At 40.8% G+C, this 16,927-nt stretch overlaps 1 protein-coding gene and 1 pseudogene across 1 annotated transcript in view; both read left to right on the top strand.

The window, feature by feature from the left end:
* Nucleotides 269-16,927, top strand: part of NDFIP1 (Nedd4 family interacting protein 1) — a 51,218-nt gene continuing 34,559 nt past the window's right edge. The window contains exon 1 of the mRNA XM_018050211.1: nucleotides 269-526. Within this exon, the coding sequence (XP_017905700.1) occupies nucleotides 464-526 (63 nt within the window). The 5' untranslated portion in view covers nucleotides 269-463. The remainder of the gene's footprint in view (nucleotides 527-16,927) is intronic.
* Nucleotides 9,362-10,413, top strand: LOC106502341 (annotated as a pseudogene).

Raw genomic sequence — 16,927 nt, 5'->3', positions numbered from 1 at the left:
GTTCAAAGTAGCACGCAGAGAAAGCTTGGTGCTTAGAACCAGGCACCCATCACCAGCGTCGCCCTCTCTGCGGTGACCTGCAACCTGTTTTGGAAGGAACCGATTCCGACGCCTCAGCCTCGGGGAGCGGAACGACAGGCGGAGCCCACGGCGGGCAGCAGCACCGCCGGGCGAGGCCGGGCCTGACGGGCCGGGCTGCGCTGCGCGAGTCGGGGGCGGGGCGGCGGCGCAGCGTCGTCGTCGTTGTCCCCGCCTCCTCCCCAGGGACCGCGTCTGAGCCTCGGCGGCGGCGGCGGCGGCGGCGGCGCTCACTACCCGAGGAGAGCGGTTGGCCTGGTAGCGGCGGCGGCCACCGAGACCCACCCCAGGCGCGTCCCAGTCGGCCTCTCGACGCCCCCAGGCCGCAGCGCCCGCGCCCCTTCAGCTTGCTCGCTCGCCCTCCTTCCCTGCAGCCGGCTGCGCCATGGCGTTGGCGTTGGCGGCTCTGGCGGCGGTGGAGCCAGCCTGCGGCAACCGGTACCAGCAGGTGAGCAGCGCCCAAATGCCCCCCCTCACCCCGACCCCGGTCCGGCCCTGCCCTCTGGCCGCTTCAGGCCTGCTCTCCGGCCCCGCCTGTAGCCAACTCGACGCCGCGGCTTGCCAGGCCGCGCTGGGCCTGGGCCGTCCGGGCGGGCCCCGGGCTCGGATTCGAGGCGGCCGCGGGCCGGGACCGTCCCTCCGCGACGCGGGGCGGGAGTCGGACGGTGGAAAAACCTCCGCCCTGCAGTGTTTGCCGCATTTCCCACGGCGGGCGGGTCGCCGGCTCAGAAGCCGAGAGTCTCCGGAGGCTTTGACCTGAGGGCATTCAGTTTGCCTTTTTCCACCTTGAATTTGATGTCACTGGAAAAGGGGGGGGGGGGCAAAACCAAACCAAGAACGTGAAATGTAAAGGAAATTAGGTGGAGAGAAGATTAAAGTCGCTGCTGCTGCTGCCGCCGCCGACAGCTCTCCGCAGTGAGATGCGATTATTCAGGGTTTCAGAGCCTAGTCTGCTCGTCAAAACCCATTCCCCTCGCCTGTGTTTAAAAACAGAAGTCAAAATGATACGAGGGACAAGTCCCAGTTCGCAGATTTGGAAAACGCAATGTTTAACTAGTGATGCCCCTAAAATGTCGAACTACGTAACGTTGCAGGCTGCAGGGCGTGTGCCCGCTGTGTGTTTTCCAAGCTTGGAAATGACGTTTAAAGAAATTGAATAGCATAGCTGGGGAGAAAATGTATAGGAGATGGGTGGATTATTATCTCGGGTATAATTTCTTAATTGAAGCCCTAGGGGAAAAAGCTGCTTGTTTTACTCGCCTGTCTGTAGCCTGATTTCCCTCGGAAATTCGAGGGAGACATTTTGCAGGGTTTTTGGAGGTATTTAACACATCGTAATTGTGGGAACTGATCCAGGTGGCTAACTGATGTTGACTGGAACCGCAGGTATCTGCGTGCATTTTTTTCAGATGCTTTCAGTTTAATTTGCATATAAATGGAATTGTGCTTTTGTGAAATTAAATGTCCTATCATAGATGATCTACAGTTTTATGTTTTATAAGTGAGGAAAACCAATATGATTAAAACATGTAGATTAATCCTGGTGGGGCCAGTTGCTGGGGTTTTTTTGCTGTCATCAGCTCTGTGTTGTAATTTCCTCCCTCCTACAGCCTGACTCCTCATATGACTAATTTTAAGAATTTAGCTTTTTGGTTTCATAAGCACGCTCAAATTGTGGCAGTGCAGTCTAGTCCTTAGTTTCTCACAGCCTGGGCTACGTGCTTTTTTGTATGACCTTGGGCAAGAGTCTGGGTTCCTCTCTGCTTTAGTAAAATACGAATGACAGGTATCACTTAACTGTCACCGAGGTGTTCACAGATCACATGTGTCCCATATTGTGATCTAGTTCATTCTTTCATCCTGCCTAGGATAAAGCAAACAAGCAAAAAGCTGAGGCTTTCCTTTGTACTGCCATCTTCTTGAGCTATTAGGTAATGTTGACATACTGCTAGAAACAAAAAAAAAATGGTGAAGTATTAAAATTACGTATTTCTTGGTGTAGTGGTTAATAGCTTTAAATATGCAAAATTGAGGTATCTTAAGGACAGGCCATCTTTTTTACTTAAAAAAAAAATCATTGTTTTGAAGAAATCTTCAAAAAAAGAATGAAAAAAAGAACTGACCTTCCTAGAAAATTTGCAAAATACGAAAGCCAAAAAAAACCCCAAAACAAAACCAAAACCCCACGCCAAAAACCTATCACCTATAGATAACCAAAGTTAATATTTTGTGTGTATCTTTGTGTACTTACAGCTGTGTAAATATACGCAAGGGTAGATCAGTGTATGTGTCCAGATAAGGAAAGTTAATATTGATTGAGCATTTACTCTGTGCCAGTCATGGTACTAAGTACCTTTACATCCATTATTTCACTTAATCCTCACAGAACCCCTTTGAGACAGTGTTTGATGTTGTATAGATGACGTTAAATGACGAAGTCAAGACTCTCTAGAGGCTCGGTAACTTGCTCAAGGTCACCGCTTCTAAGTAGTGATTACAAGGGTAAATATACACTCAACTACTTAAACACAGGCTTATGGCCCAAATATAAGCATGTACATTAGCAGATATATACATATACATTTGTGTTGTCTTATGCACCCATACATACGTACACAGGCACATCTTTGTACATACATGCAGTTTAATGGGCCCCTGATGATACTTTCACACACTTTGTGCATATGTGTACATATATGTTTACATACCCACATGTTCTGAAACACATTTGCCTTCTCAAGTTTGCATGTGTGTGTATTGAGCACATATATGTAGAAAGGCAGACACTATAGCTGTATAATGAGATGGGTTCATCTTTTAACATCTGCATAGCATGCAATTACGGCTAGACCGTAATTTAATCAGTTGCCTATTGTTGGTCTCTAAAGGTGTTTATAATTTTTTTTCAGTCACATACATCTTCAACTATTTCCTTAGTATAAATTTCTAGTGGGTGGAAATGCTTGGCCAGAGAATATACATATTTAAAAGGCTTTTGGATTATGGAATGTTGTTGAATTGTTTAGGCAGCCTGATAGCATGGTACTTTTTGGTTGTCACAAAGGGACCTCTGACTTCTATTTGATATGGTTAGTCAAATTGAGCTGGTCTTCTAATGAAGTAAATGTAGGAGAAAACTATGATTCATTTATAACTGCAAACAATGGTTTTGTGTTTATGGTCTTTTGATTGGAAGAGCAGTATGTCCCTAATTGGAATTTAGCATCACCCCAAACTACACAGATAGTTTGGGCTCATAAATTTCCTGTGGCTTTATTTTTTTCTCTTTTTGCGATTTGAAACGTGAGCTTGTGTGTCCATACATTCTGAAGCGCTGTTTCAGAAAGCTCTAGGGAGGCCTAGCGTTGAAAACCTTGTTGTGTGCTGCCCTCTCTGAGGCCATTTACCCTGTTCATCCATTCCAAGCTACCTTTGCCTCACTGTAGTAGATCATGGGCTATATTGTGCATTTTCCCAAATACTTACTTCCTGAAATGTTTTGAGATATTTGGATTTAAAACCAGTGAAAGTAGGCAATGATGACACTGCTGTATCTGCTTAAAAACAGGCTGCAGAATGTTTGTTTTAGATGACTCCCTGTCTGCTAAATAAGTGAGTTGCTTGTGGCATCACTAATAAGTTTGTATTGTAGATCAGCTTTGGGTAAGTTCTTTCAGGATTGTGAAGGAAGGTTTTGAGAAATGAGGGAAAGAATTTCATCTTGGACAGGCCAAACATTTTGCATGTTCAAGTGTTAGATGACGTCAGGATTCTAGAGGAAGGAGTGAGAATGGTGCCCCTGTGGCTCTTTTTTTCATTTTTATTTTGTTTAGTATATTCACGTTGTTGTGCAGCCTTCATGTCACCACCATCCATTTCCAGAAAATCCTTACCCCTTAAACAGTAACTGTCTTATTTCCCCCTCCCCAAGCCCCTGACAAGCCACCATTCTGCTTTCCATCAGTGAATTTGATTACTCTGAAGTACCTCATATGGGTGGAGTAATACAGTATTTATCCTTTTGTGACTGGCTTATTTCACTTAGCATAATGTCCTCAAGGTCCATCCACATTGTGTCATGTGTCGGAATTTCATTCCATTTTAAAGCTAAATAATATCCATTGTATGTGTATACTATATTTTATTTCATCTGTCAATACATTTTAGCCATTGTGAATAAAGCTGCTGTGAATAATGGGTTAATAAGTTTCAAAAGAGTCCAAGCTTTGAATTCTTTTAGATATATACGCAGAAGTGGAATTGTTGGTTTATGTGGTATTGCTTCCCTGGTAGCTCAGCTGGTAAAGAATCCACCTGCAGTGCAGGCGACCCCAGTTTGTTCCCTGGTTCAGGAAGATCCCCTGGAGAAGGGATAGGCTACCCACTCCACTTTACTTGGACTTCCTTGGTGGCTCAGATGGTAAAGAATCTGCCTGCAACACGGGAGACCTGGGTTCGATCCCTGGGTTGGGAAGATCCATTGGAGAAGGGAAAGGCTACCCTCTCCAGTCCATGGGATCACAAAGAGCTGGACTTGACTGAGTGACTTTCACTTTCACTATGGTATTGCTATTTTTAGTTATTTGACAAACCGCCATGCTGTTTTCCATAGCAGTGCACGGTTTTATATTCCCACCGGGAATGCGTAAGAATCGCGGTTTTGTCACTTCCTCATCAACATGTACGCCTTCCGTTTGTGTTTTGCTTTTGATAAAGCCTGGGTGTGAAGTGGCGTCTCATAATGATTCTGGTTTGTATTTCCCTAATGATTAGTGAAACTGAACATCTTTTATGTGCATGTTGGCCATTTGTACATATTGGAGAGATGTGTACTCAGATCATTTGCCAATTTTTGAATTGGGCAAATTCACACATTCAAATTTTTTAATTGTTTGCTTTTTGTTACTGAGTTGTAGGCGTAATTTCTTTCTTTATTGAAATTGTAATTGGTTTACAATACTGTGTTAGTTTAAGGTGTATAGCATAGTGGTTTGGTATTTTCTTAGATTATAGTCCATTATAGGTTATTACAAGATAATGAGTATAATTCCCTGTATATGTATATTCTTGTTGCTTATTTATTTTACATATAGTAGTTTGTATCTATTAATCTAACGCCCCTAGTTGGTGCTTCCTTCCCTTTCCCCTTTGGTAGCTACAAGTTTGTTTTCTAAATCTGTGAGTCTGTTCGTTTTGCATATACATTCATTTGTATTATTTTTCAGATTCCACATGTAAGTGATATACAGTATTTGTCTTTATCTGACTTACTTCATTAAGCATATTATTCTCTAGGTTCACCTACTTGCTGCAGATGGCAGTATTTCATTCTTTTTTGTGGTGGAATAATATTCCATTGTGTGTATATATTAAGAAGGTGTGGGGTGTGTGTGTTTGTATCTCACATCTTCTTAATCCAATTGTTGATGAGCACTTGGGTTGCTTCTAGGAGTAATTTGTTAGTATTTATTTATATTTTCAACTTTTTACTTTGAAAAATTTCAAGCATTTACAAAAATTTAGTGTAATAGAACTTATGCACCCATCACTCAGCTTCAACAATCAACAAATAGTTAACTTTTTCATTTATACTATTTTTTGTAGTAAATTCTAGAAATCACGTCATTTCATCCATAAATATTTCTGTGCATAACTCTAAAAGGCAATGGTATGATATTTTAAGCAGATACTATCACATCAGGAAATACGTCATGAAAGCACTTTTGTATAATTTGTCATGAATGCAGAACCAGGATTTGTGAGTGACAGGAGCTGCAGATCTTCAACTATCTGTGGGGTCTGACTCTCCGTGAAGTGCTCTAGGAAAATCGAGCATTGTCTAAACTGATGCCACCCATTGGTTTCCCTGCGTATAACTTCAAATTACTTTATCCTGAATACCACCAATATTACATTACTCTACATTAAATTAGATTATTAAATAACCCCACCATGAGAGTAATATTGTATTTTGCTAACTAAAAGAAGAAAGACTTAGAGAAATTCACGTGACACTCTCTGATTTACTTGTTCTTAGGGCTTTAAAATGATTACTTTGATTTCTTAATAATTTATTCTTATATTTGAACAGTATAACTTTAGTGGAACCATATTCTTGTAGTAATGGATAATGCTCATTTAGATAAAACAACTTTTAACACTTTAATTAGAGATTAATGGAAAGAATCAACTTGGTGATCTCCTTATTTTCAAGTTACTTTTGCCAATATACCAGGCAGTTGGTGAATATCATGTATTGAATCTGTTGAATTTTACACAGTCCAGTTGTAATTAATTGCTTCTCATGGCTGTGTAGATAGATGTGTAGTGTATGTTGCCTTCACCAGCTGAGTGTTAACAGACTTAACTTTGCATGTCCTGCTGTTACAATTAGACGGACTTTTTTTTCTGAATACCACAATTTAAAGTTTTAGATACTAGCTCTCAGTATTGATCAAATTTAAGAACATTTCTAGTGAAATATTTTCTTACTGTATTATATATTTCTCCCCTAGCAGTTTAGTATAATCTTTGACAGTTTTTCTTTTAAATTTGTGTATTGCAGTATTATCAGTTAATCAGTGGCTTGAATGTGATTTGGAGGTCTTTCTGGAGATTGGATAGTTTATGAATAGAAACATAACATAAAGGTTGATGGGACTTCCTTGGTGGTCCAGTGGAAACAGCAGTTTATCTCTGTGCCTTTCAGTGCAGGGGACGTGGGTTGGATCCCTGGTTGGGGAACTAAGATCCTACATGCCGTAGAGTAACTTAGCCTGCGCACTGAAACTACTGAGCCTGCAGGCTACAACTAGAGCCCTTAGGCTACAACGAAAGATCTCCCGAGATGCAGTGAGGATACCTCTTCCCACAACTAAGACATGATGCAGCCAAATAAAGAAAGTACAAAGGTTTAAGGAGTGGTTTCTGTTTAATAACAATTTCATTTTATTTGTTATTCAGTACTTAAATGTGGCAATAACGTTGAACATTTCTTGTTACAGAATAGCACACAGATACAGTCTTCATATTCTAGAGTCAAATAGTAACTTGTAAAGGAAAGCTTGACTTCCCTCCCATTCTTTTCCCCAGAGGTGTGACTGCTTTGCAAGTTTGGTGTGTGTTCTTTAGGATTTTTTCCTTTCCTTAAAAAAAAAAAAATTAAAAATATTTTTAAAAAGTAAACTTTACTTTTTGTAACATTTTTAGATTTTCAGAAACATTGAAGGTAGTATAGTTTCTGTATACACCAGACCCAGTTTTCCCACTAACATATTAGTAGTGTGCATTTGTTGACAATTAATGAACCAATATTGATATGTTATTATTAACTAAAGTCCATACTTTATTAAGATTTTCAGTTTTTATCTGTGTCTTCTGTTTCAGGAGTCTATACAGATTCCACATCACATTAGGTCATCATATCTCCGTAGACTTCTCTTGGCTGTGACAGTTTCTCACGTTTTCCTTGTTTTTGATGGCCTTGACATTTTTAAGGAGTATTAGTCAGTTACTTGTAGGATGTCCTTTCTTTGGGATTTGTTAGATGCTTTTCTCATAATTAGATTTGGGGAAGAAGCCACACAGAGATAAACTGCTGTTTTCATCACATCATATCAAGAATGCATACTGTCAACAGTATGTCAGCATACTATCAACAACTTATCGAGGTTGATGTTGACCTTGATCACCTGGCTGAAGTGAAGTGAAGTGAAGTCACTCAGTCGTGTCTGACTCTTTGTAGCCCACCGGGCTCCTCCGTCCATGGGATTCTCCAGGCAAGAATACTGGAGTGGGTTTGCCATTTCACCTGGCTAAAGTAGTGTTTGTCAAATCTCTCTATATAAAATGACACCACCTTCCCCCTCCCCTTTTGTACTGTGCTTTTTGGAAGGAAGTCACTGTGTTCACTATGTACAGCTTATACTTAAGGATTGGGGAGTTAAGTTCCACCACCTCATTGAGAGTAATGTGTCTGCTGCTAAGTCACTTCAGTCGTGTCTGACTCTGTGCGACCCCAGGCTCCCCCGTCCCTGGGATTCTCCAGGCAAGAACACTGGAGTGGGTTGCCATTTCCTTCTCCAGTGCATGAAAGTGAAAAGTGAAAGTGAAGTTACTCAGTCGTGTCTGACTCTAAGCGACCCCGTGGACTGCAGCCTACCAGGCTCCTCCGCCCATGGGATTTTCCAGGCAAGAGGACTGGAGTGGGTTGCCATTGCCTTCTCTATATTAAGTTATTTGGAATTTTTCTGCGTGGGACATTTGTCTCTTTTTCATTACTTTATTTATTCGTTGATACTGATATGGGCTCATTAATGTTATTATTTGAGTTATAAGCTAGCACTATTTTGTTAGGTTTTTATAGCTTTTGCCATTGGGATCTCCTTCAGTTGGTACTTGTATCCCTTTGAGAGAGCTCCATTTTTGTGGTTTTTAAAGCACTTCTTAACTTTTTGGCACCAGACTTACCATGTATAGTTCCTGAGCCATACTGGAATCAGCTGTTTCTCCAAAGAACCCTGGTTCCTTTTATTGGAGAATGATGTTAGAAACCACGGTCTGTGTTCATTGCACCTGGAGACTGCTGCTTTTTTTGTCCTTTTTCCTTCCTTTTCATCCTTCCCTTACTCTTAGTAACCAGCACAGTTTTTTTGCATATAGTAAGTCCCTGAGAATGTATTATGGTATGTAATATTAATTACATTAATTAAGAGAATAATATGGTGGATAAATGGCATCATTTTGAGATGGAAAAGATCATCTCTTCCGGAGACTTGCAGGAAGCTTCTGAGAAGATGGAGCTTGAGCTTGGCCTTGAAGGATGAGTAAGAGGTAGGTGGGGAGACCAGGACATGGGAGAAGAGGGTAGAGGTGGACTCTCATGATTTGTTGTTTCCCTGGGGAACTTGTTTCACTTGTTAGAAAAATCACCTCTCAACTTTTCTGGCCAGGAACCCTCCTCTTCCTCTGCCTGGAATGCTGCCTTCTTCCCAGTGACCCTCTCAGTTTAGGTAGTCTGTCCTAAGGGGAGTTTGAGTTCCTCCCCTCTCCCTCAGTTTGGTTAGTTTCCCATGAATACTAGATTCCCCTTTCATGACACATTTTATAACCACATTTTAAACCTTTTTTCTGTTTATTAGGTTGATACAAAAGTAATTGTAATTTTGCATTGTTGGACTTTGCTGTTTGATATTGGAATACATTCTTAAATGTGATTGTTATGAATCATTTTAATGTACATTTTGCACTTTTTTTTTGCTAATATTACTTGCTGTTTATTTTGTATTTATTTTAGACTAGGAAAATGATGTTATATAAAATGCAAATTCGAGCTATTTTCTTATATGAGCTCAAAATGAGTCATAAAGTATTGGAGACAACTTGCAACATCAGCAGTATATTTGACCCACAAACTGATAATGAATGTGCAGTGCAGTGGTGGTTCAAGAAGTTTTGCAAAGGAGATGAGCACCTTGAAGATGAGGAGCATAGTTTCCAGCCATTGGAAGTTGACAAGACCAACTGAGAGCAAACATTGATGCTGGTCCTCTTTCAACTACACGAGAAGTTGCTGAACTCAGTGTTGACCATTCTATGGTTGTTCAGCGTTTGAAGCCAATTGGGAAGGTGAAAAAGCTTGAAAAGTGGGTGCCTCATGAGCTGATTGAAAATAAAAAAATCGTCCTTTTGAAGTATTGTCTTCTCTTATTGTACACAACAATAGCAAACCATTTCTCTATCAGATTGTGACTTGTGACAGAAAGGGATTTTATGCAGCCAGTGGTAAGCAGCTCAGTGCTTGGACCTCGAAGAAGCTTCAAAGCAATTCCCAAAGCCAAACTTGCACCACAAGAAGGTCATGGTCACTGTTTCATGGTCTGCTGCCGGTGGGATCCACTACAGCTTTCTGAATCCCAGCAAAACCATTACATCTGAGAAGTATGCTTAGCAAATCGGTGAAATGCACCAAAAAGTACAGTGCCTGCAACCAGCATTGGTCAGCAGATGCTGGGCCCAGCAAGGGCCCAGTTTTATTGCATGACAACACCTGACTGCATGTTGCACAGCCAATGCTCCAAAAGTTGAATGAATTGGGCTACGAAATTTCGCTTCATCTGCCATATTCACCTGACCTCTTGTCAGCTGACTACCACTTCTTCAAGCATCTTGACAATTTTTTTGCAGAAAAGATGCTTCCACAAACAGCAGGAGATAGAACATGCTTTCTGAGAGTTTTTCAAATCCCAAAGCACAGATTTTTATGCTACATGAATAAATAAACTTATTTCTCGTTGACAAAAATGTGCTGATTATAATGGTTCCTATTTTGATTAATAAAGATGTGTTTGAACTTAGTTATCAGTTTAGTTCAGTCACTCAGTCATGTCTAACTCTTTATGACCCCACGGATTATAGCATGCCAGGCTTCCCTGTCCATCACCAACTCCCGGAGTTTGCTCAAACTCATGTCCATTGAGTTGGTGATGCCATCCAACCTTCTAATCCTCTGTCGTCCCCTTATTTTCCTGCCTTCGGTCTTTCCCAGCATCAGGGTCTTTTCCAGTGAGTCAGTTCTTCACATCAGGTGGCCAAAGTATTGGAGTTTTGGCTTCAGTATTAGTCCTTCCAGTGAATATTCAGGACTGATTTCCTTTAGGATTGACTGATTTGATCTCTTTGCAGTCCAAGGGACCCTCTAGAGTCTTCTCCATCACCACAGTTCAAAAGCATCAATTGTTCAGCACTCAGCTTCCTTTATAGTCCAACTCTCACATCCCTATATGACTACTGGATAAACCATAGCTTTGACTAGATGGATCTTTGTTGGCAAAATAATGTCTCTGGTGTTTAATATGCTGTCTAGGTTTGTCACAGTTATAATGACATATAACTATATAGAACTTAGTTATAATAATTTAAAATTCACAGTCCCAAGCTGCAGTTACATTTGTGTGTGTGCCCAGCTGTGTCTGATTCTTTGCGACCCCGTGGATTGTAGCACAACAGGCTCCCTTGTCCATAGGTTTTTCCAGGCAAGAATATAGCCCTGCAGTTACATTTGCACCAACCGAAATATTTTGTTTTCATATCTTACATACAGTTATTCTTACAGATATTACAGGCTTGTTACCAAAAATAGCAGTCTCCTGCTTACTTTTGCCTGTTTCTTAGCTCTTTCTTTTGCTGTTTTGTTACTATTTGTGAAGGTAAAAAACATAAGATATTACTTCTTGATTTCAGTTTTCAGCATTTTAAAAATTGAACACTAGGAGATTTAAGGGTTTACCTCTTGTTTACCACAACTGCATATGCTCCCATTTCCTGTCTCTGTATCTTTCTAGTATGCTAAATCGCTTCAGTCGTGTCCGACTCTGTGCGACCCCATAGACGGCAGCCCACCAGGCTCCCCCGTCCCTGGGATTCTCCAGGCAAGAACACTGGAGTGGGTTGCCATTTCCTTCTCCAGTGCATGAAAGTGAAAAGTGAAAGTGACGTCGCTCAGCCGTGTCTGACTCTTTGCGACCCCATGGACTACAGCCCACCAGGCTCCTCCGCCCATGGGATTTTCCAGGCAAGAGTACTGGAGTGGGGTGTCATTGCCTTCTCCACTTTCTAGTATATCCATATTATAGTTAGATCAATATTCAATATTTACAGTAATTTAATAAATAATGTTCACAGCTGAGATACATTGTATGTTGTGATTAGTTTTACTTGCTTGAGAGTACCTTATTTTCCCTAAAGTTAACCACAATTTTTTTTGTCTGCCTAATTTTCTGGGTATATACCATAAGTTCTTATCGCATGAATCATCCTCAGACTCTCACTCAATCTCAATTTTTGATGTGTTCAAACACAGCAGGTATCTTGCTGATTCCATTGCTGGGTGGGGGTTTGCGGCTCTTTTTGGGGTGTTTCCGGCTGCATGCAGATGTCAGCTCCCCAACTCAGGATCAGGTCCAGGCCTGTGTGGTGGGAGCATGGAGTCTTGACTACTGGGTTACAAGGGGAGTCCCCCTTTCCTGTTTTTTTGACCTGTACTATAAGACTGCTTTCAGGGTCTGCTGTTCAGTTGTCATCCTAAGGTTTCCTTTTCCAGTTTTTAAAATTGAAGCCCCTTGCCTCGATTCACACTTTTTTCCCCTTGATTTATTGTCTCATTTCTGTAGAACACGCCTTCTAGTACTTTTCTGAGAAAGAATGCATGAGGTAAACTTTGTTGTTGTTGTTGAGACTTTGAACATCTAAGAATTTTTTTGTTTTCAGTCTGTACCCTTACCTTGATTTCTAGGCTTTTGGGTTAAAAACAGTTTCCTTTAGAATTTTGAAGCCATTTGTTCCATTGCCTTCTGGGTTCCACTATTAGGAAGACTGAAGCCAGTTGTGACATCTGGTTCTTTAAATGTGGCCTACTTCCTGTTTTTTCTGGAAGCCTTTAGGAACTTCTTTTGTTCCCAGTGTCGTTAAATTTCACTGTGTTGTACCTTGGGATAGATCTGTGTATGTCCATCGTGCCAGGCACTCAGTGAGCCCTTTTGGTCTAAAAGGTGATGTCCTTCAGTTCTGGGAAATTTTAAAAAGTATTTGGTTGACTTTTTTTTCTCTGCCTTTTTTCCCCCCTTTTCTCTCTTTGAATCTTGACTCTTTTATACTGATTGTTGAAATTTTTTAAATCTCATATTTTTCACCTTTTTCTCAGCTTTCTATGAGATAGTCTCAATTTTCTAACTCTTTGATAAAATTTTAATATTTTAAAAAAATTTTCAAAACTCTTTAATTGCCCCCCTCACCTTTTTTTTCAGTAGCAGGAAATGGCAGCTCACTCCAGTATTCTTAACTGGAGAATCCCATGGACAGAGAAGCCTGCCAGGCCACAGCCCATGGAATCAGAGTCGGGCACAGCAGTGTCTGAGGACAGAGAATGGAGTTCAGCATATAGTAGATGCTCAGTAAATGTTAGAATCTTTCCTTTAGTAGCACACTGTCCATGTTTTATGGTTTTAATTTTTTTCTCTGGTTTCTCTGAAATTATTGAAATTTTTTTCTTTCTAAAGTTTATGCTTTCCTACATGGTTCTTTCCTCTGTGTTGCATTTATTCTCCTTGCTTTGGTCTTTTATGATCTTTGAGTTAGAAGTAGGTGATCTTTGCTTGCTTGTTTAAAAGTACACAGTTGGTAGAGCAATTTGGAAGCTCACTATGGTTGATGGAGCTGCTTGACAGGCCTTATTGCCTTTTAATCTAACTAGATTCTTTCTTTGAGTGGCAGTGTTTTTCTGTCTCTCTTGGGCTGGTCAGTTTCCCCAGAGCTTAGGCCTGGCTGCTCCTACTCTAAGAGCTGATTGGCAGAGGTAGCCTAGGAGATCTCAAGGTTTAGTACCTAAGTCCCTCACTTAATCACTCCTTTCCAACAATCCATTCTTTCTCCAAATCTCTGGTGTCTCCAGTTCAGACTTCCACTGCCTCACACTCTCCAGAGAGTAAACCTCCAGTCTCTTAATGGGGATTCTGGGGGCTGTGTGTGTTTAACTGGGTCCAACTTCTCTTCCTGCTTTTAAATCTCATTTTTACTTTTACTTTCTCTGGTACCTGCTACCACCAGTTCTTAAGCCTTGAGAGGGTACAGTGCAAGAGAGGTTGCTTTCCTGCTTTCTGGTTTAGGATTCAGGTTTCTTGGGTCTGCTGTGTCAGTTGTCACCTATCCTGCTTCTAACTTGCAGGATTTTATTGTTGCTTCCTCTCCTGTTAGTAAAGTTTTATTAAATTTGAGGCAAAAAAGAAATTTAAAAATGACTATCATTTACATTTGAGAGGGTTTTGGAAGGGATAAAGGGGCTGCTTTGGTGGCTCAGATGGTAAAGAACCTGCCTGCAGTGCAGGAGATGCAGGTTTGATCCCTGGGTCGGGAAGATCGCCTGGCGGAGGAAATGGCAACCCACTTCGGTATTCTTGCCTGGAGAATCCAGTGGACAGAAGAGCCTGGCGAGCTACAGTCCATGGGGTCGCAGAGTTGGACATGACTGAGTGACTAACACTTGCACTTTTTTTGAAGGGATAAGAGGCAGATCTGTGTGTTCAGTTTTTAACTGGAACCTTATGATTGTAATTACTTCTTTTGATATCTTTTCTTGGATAAGTTTTTAATTTAATCAGGTCAAAAGCATCACTCATGGCCTGATAAAGTCTTTGAGTGATGTTGATTATAAATGCAAGCAGTTACACACTTGCATAGTAGAACATTCTGTAATGAAGTAAAAGGAAAGATATGAAATGCTTAATGCATTTCCCTGTTGGTTTTCATTGTTCTTCCAAGAGAAGGGAAACTCCAGATGAGGCCTAAATTACAGCAAACTCTTTTCCTATCCATAATTTCTACCCCATTGTGCTCTACTGTGGCATCATCATCTGATAATAAGCAAGCATAACTGAGAGAACTCTGGTAGCTCATGGGGCCAGCAGGGCCAGGAAGGCTGCAGTTAGCACGAGTCTCTGGATTCTGGACATGTCTGTCACTTTCAGGGTTTGTATATTTGGCTATATTCTTTAATTTAGACTCCATTTTAATTTAATTCCATTTTTTGATATACCAGTTGGTTAGGAATTACAGTGTGATCAATTAAAATACCAATTTTCCTTCATATGTACCATAAACATTTGTTGAATACCTAGTTGTACCCAATACACTATGCCAAATATTTTATTTCCAAAGATTGGAGAGGTTATTTCTCCTTTGTTTCTTATTTTTGTTGCATGCACGCTAAGTCGCTTCAGTCATGTATGACTCTTTGTGACCCTGTGGACCATAACCTGCCAAGCTCCTCTGTCCATGGGATTCTCCAGGCAAGAACACTGGAGTGGGTTGTCATGCCCTCCTCCAGGGGATCTTCCCCACCCAGGGATCAAACCTGTGTCTCCTGCATTGCAGGTGGATTTTTACTGCTGAGCCACCTGGGAAGCCCCATATGGCTTAATACCTAGCTTTGTATTTATTTGGTGATTTATAAAGTAATATGAGTACTTTTAAATAAATGCAAACTAGTAAGATAAGATGGCATTAAGATTAGCTGCCATTTCTGTAGGTAGGTTTCTGTTAAAGCTACACCTCCATGCCTGACTTAGTCAGCATGTGCTAACAAAGTATCCATGCTATGCCACTCCCTGTTCAGTGCTGGGGTGAATACAGTAGTGAACCATGCAAAGGTCCCAGTCTGCAGAGGGCTCACAGTCTACTCTATTAACTGTTAATCAAGCAAGGGTGCATTTTCCTGTGGTGCAAAAAGTGAGGCTCTGACAGCTGGTGTTTACAGAAAAATAAAGATTTATTTGCAGGTTTCAAGCAAGAAGCACTGGGCAGCTCATGCTCAAAAGATCCAAACTCCCTGATGGCTTTCAGGAATGGCTTTTTAAGGATAGGTGTTAGGTAGAAGGGTGGTAGGATATGTATGTGATTAGATCCTGGACCTCCTTCTGATTGGTTGGTGGTGAGGTAACAGTGATATTTTGGGAATTTCGACCTTCTTGTTCCAACTGGTTTGGGGTCTACTATCACAAACTCTAATGTCATAGTCACTAAATTCTACTAGTTTCTGCAGAACAGCTCAAAGGTATGCATCAGATTGTTATCTATATTCCTTCAGGAGGAACTAGGAGTCCTGTGACTATTCTAATCATTAAATGCTTGAGTCTGGTCTTTGGAACTTTGGGAAGATCTGGGAGACTAAACCTTTCTACAAACAAGAAACAGGACACAGAGAGGGGCTTTTGTATCAGAAAGGCCCCACAGGGTCCTGCTTTGTTCCATTCCCCCCCCCTTTTTTTGATAGCCCTCAATTCTGAGAGGAATAGGGGCAGGACAACAAATGAAATAAAGTTTAGGAGAGAGATTAATCATAAACTGAGCAGAGGCACTCAGTTTTACGGTGACTCAGTTTCATAAATCCTCTGCTAGCCTCCTTTTCTCAACCTTTCTGGAATTGTTAGTGTGATTTATCTGAAGAAACATGCACAAATCATAAGTGTGCATTGTAGCTCAGTGAATTTGCACAAGCTAGACGTGCACATTAGCTAGTACCCAGCTCAAGCAGGAGCGTTACCAGCACTCCAAAAACTCATTTCAGGTGCCCTTCCAGTTGTGCCCCTACCCAGGGTAACGACTCAACTGGCAGCTTAGATTTGCCTGGTTTTGATCTTTATTATATAAAGTGTAGTCATACAATAAAAGCTCTTGTGTCTGGTTTCTCTTGCTCAACATAATTATGTTTATGAGATTAATTTGTGATATATGTTGTTATAGTTTGTTCATTCATGTGACTGTGTGATATTCCATGGTGTGAAGTTAGCATGATTTAGTAACCCATTCTGATGTTAATGGACATTTGAGTAGTCTCCAGTATTATGAATATTGTTTCTTTGAATACCCTGATACATCTTTTGGTGAATGTATGCGTTTCTGTTGGGATATATAACTAGAGTAGAATTGCTAGGCCATAGAGTATATATGAATTCATCTTTAGTAGATACTGCTAAACAGTTTTCTAAAGTGGTTCTACAAATTTACATGCCAAGTTTGAGAGTTCTGGTTATATATGTGTGTGTATAAAATCTTAATGGAGAACAGAAATGTTCTGTATGCCAAGTCCAGAGTCGTTTCAGTTCTGTTGTGAGTTTATAAATAGGAACAAATAATTTTTAAAAATTGTTCTTGAAATCTAAATAGATGCCAGTTATAATCCATATTCTGTTGGGACAAAGTTTTTTTCATAAAGCATTGCTTAATATATTAAATGATGAATGATTAAGAGTTCATTTTTTATTTCATGATTGTATTTTAGAGCTTTAATATACCTTAG

Source organism: Capra hircus, chromosome 7 (genome assembly GCF_001704415.2).
Source record: "Capra hircus breed San Clemente chromosome 7, ASM170441v1, whole genome shotgun sequence".
Lineage (NCBI taxonomy): Eukaryota > Metazoa > Chordata > Mammalia > Artiodactyla > Bovidae > Capra > Capra hircus.
Note: the sequence above shows the minus strand (reverse complement) of the source record. Positions and strands in the feature narration are given on the sequence as shown.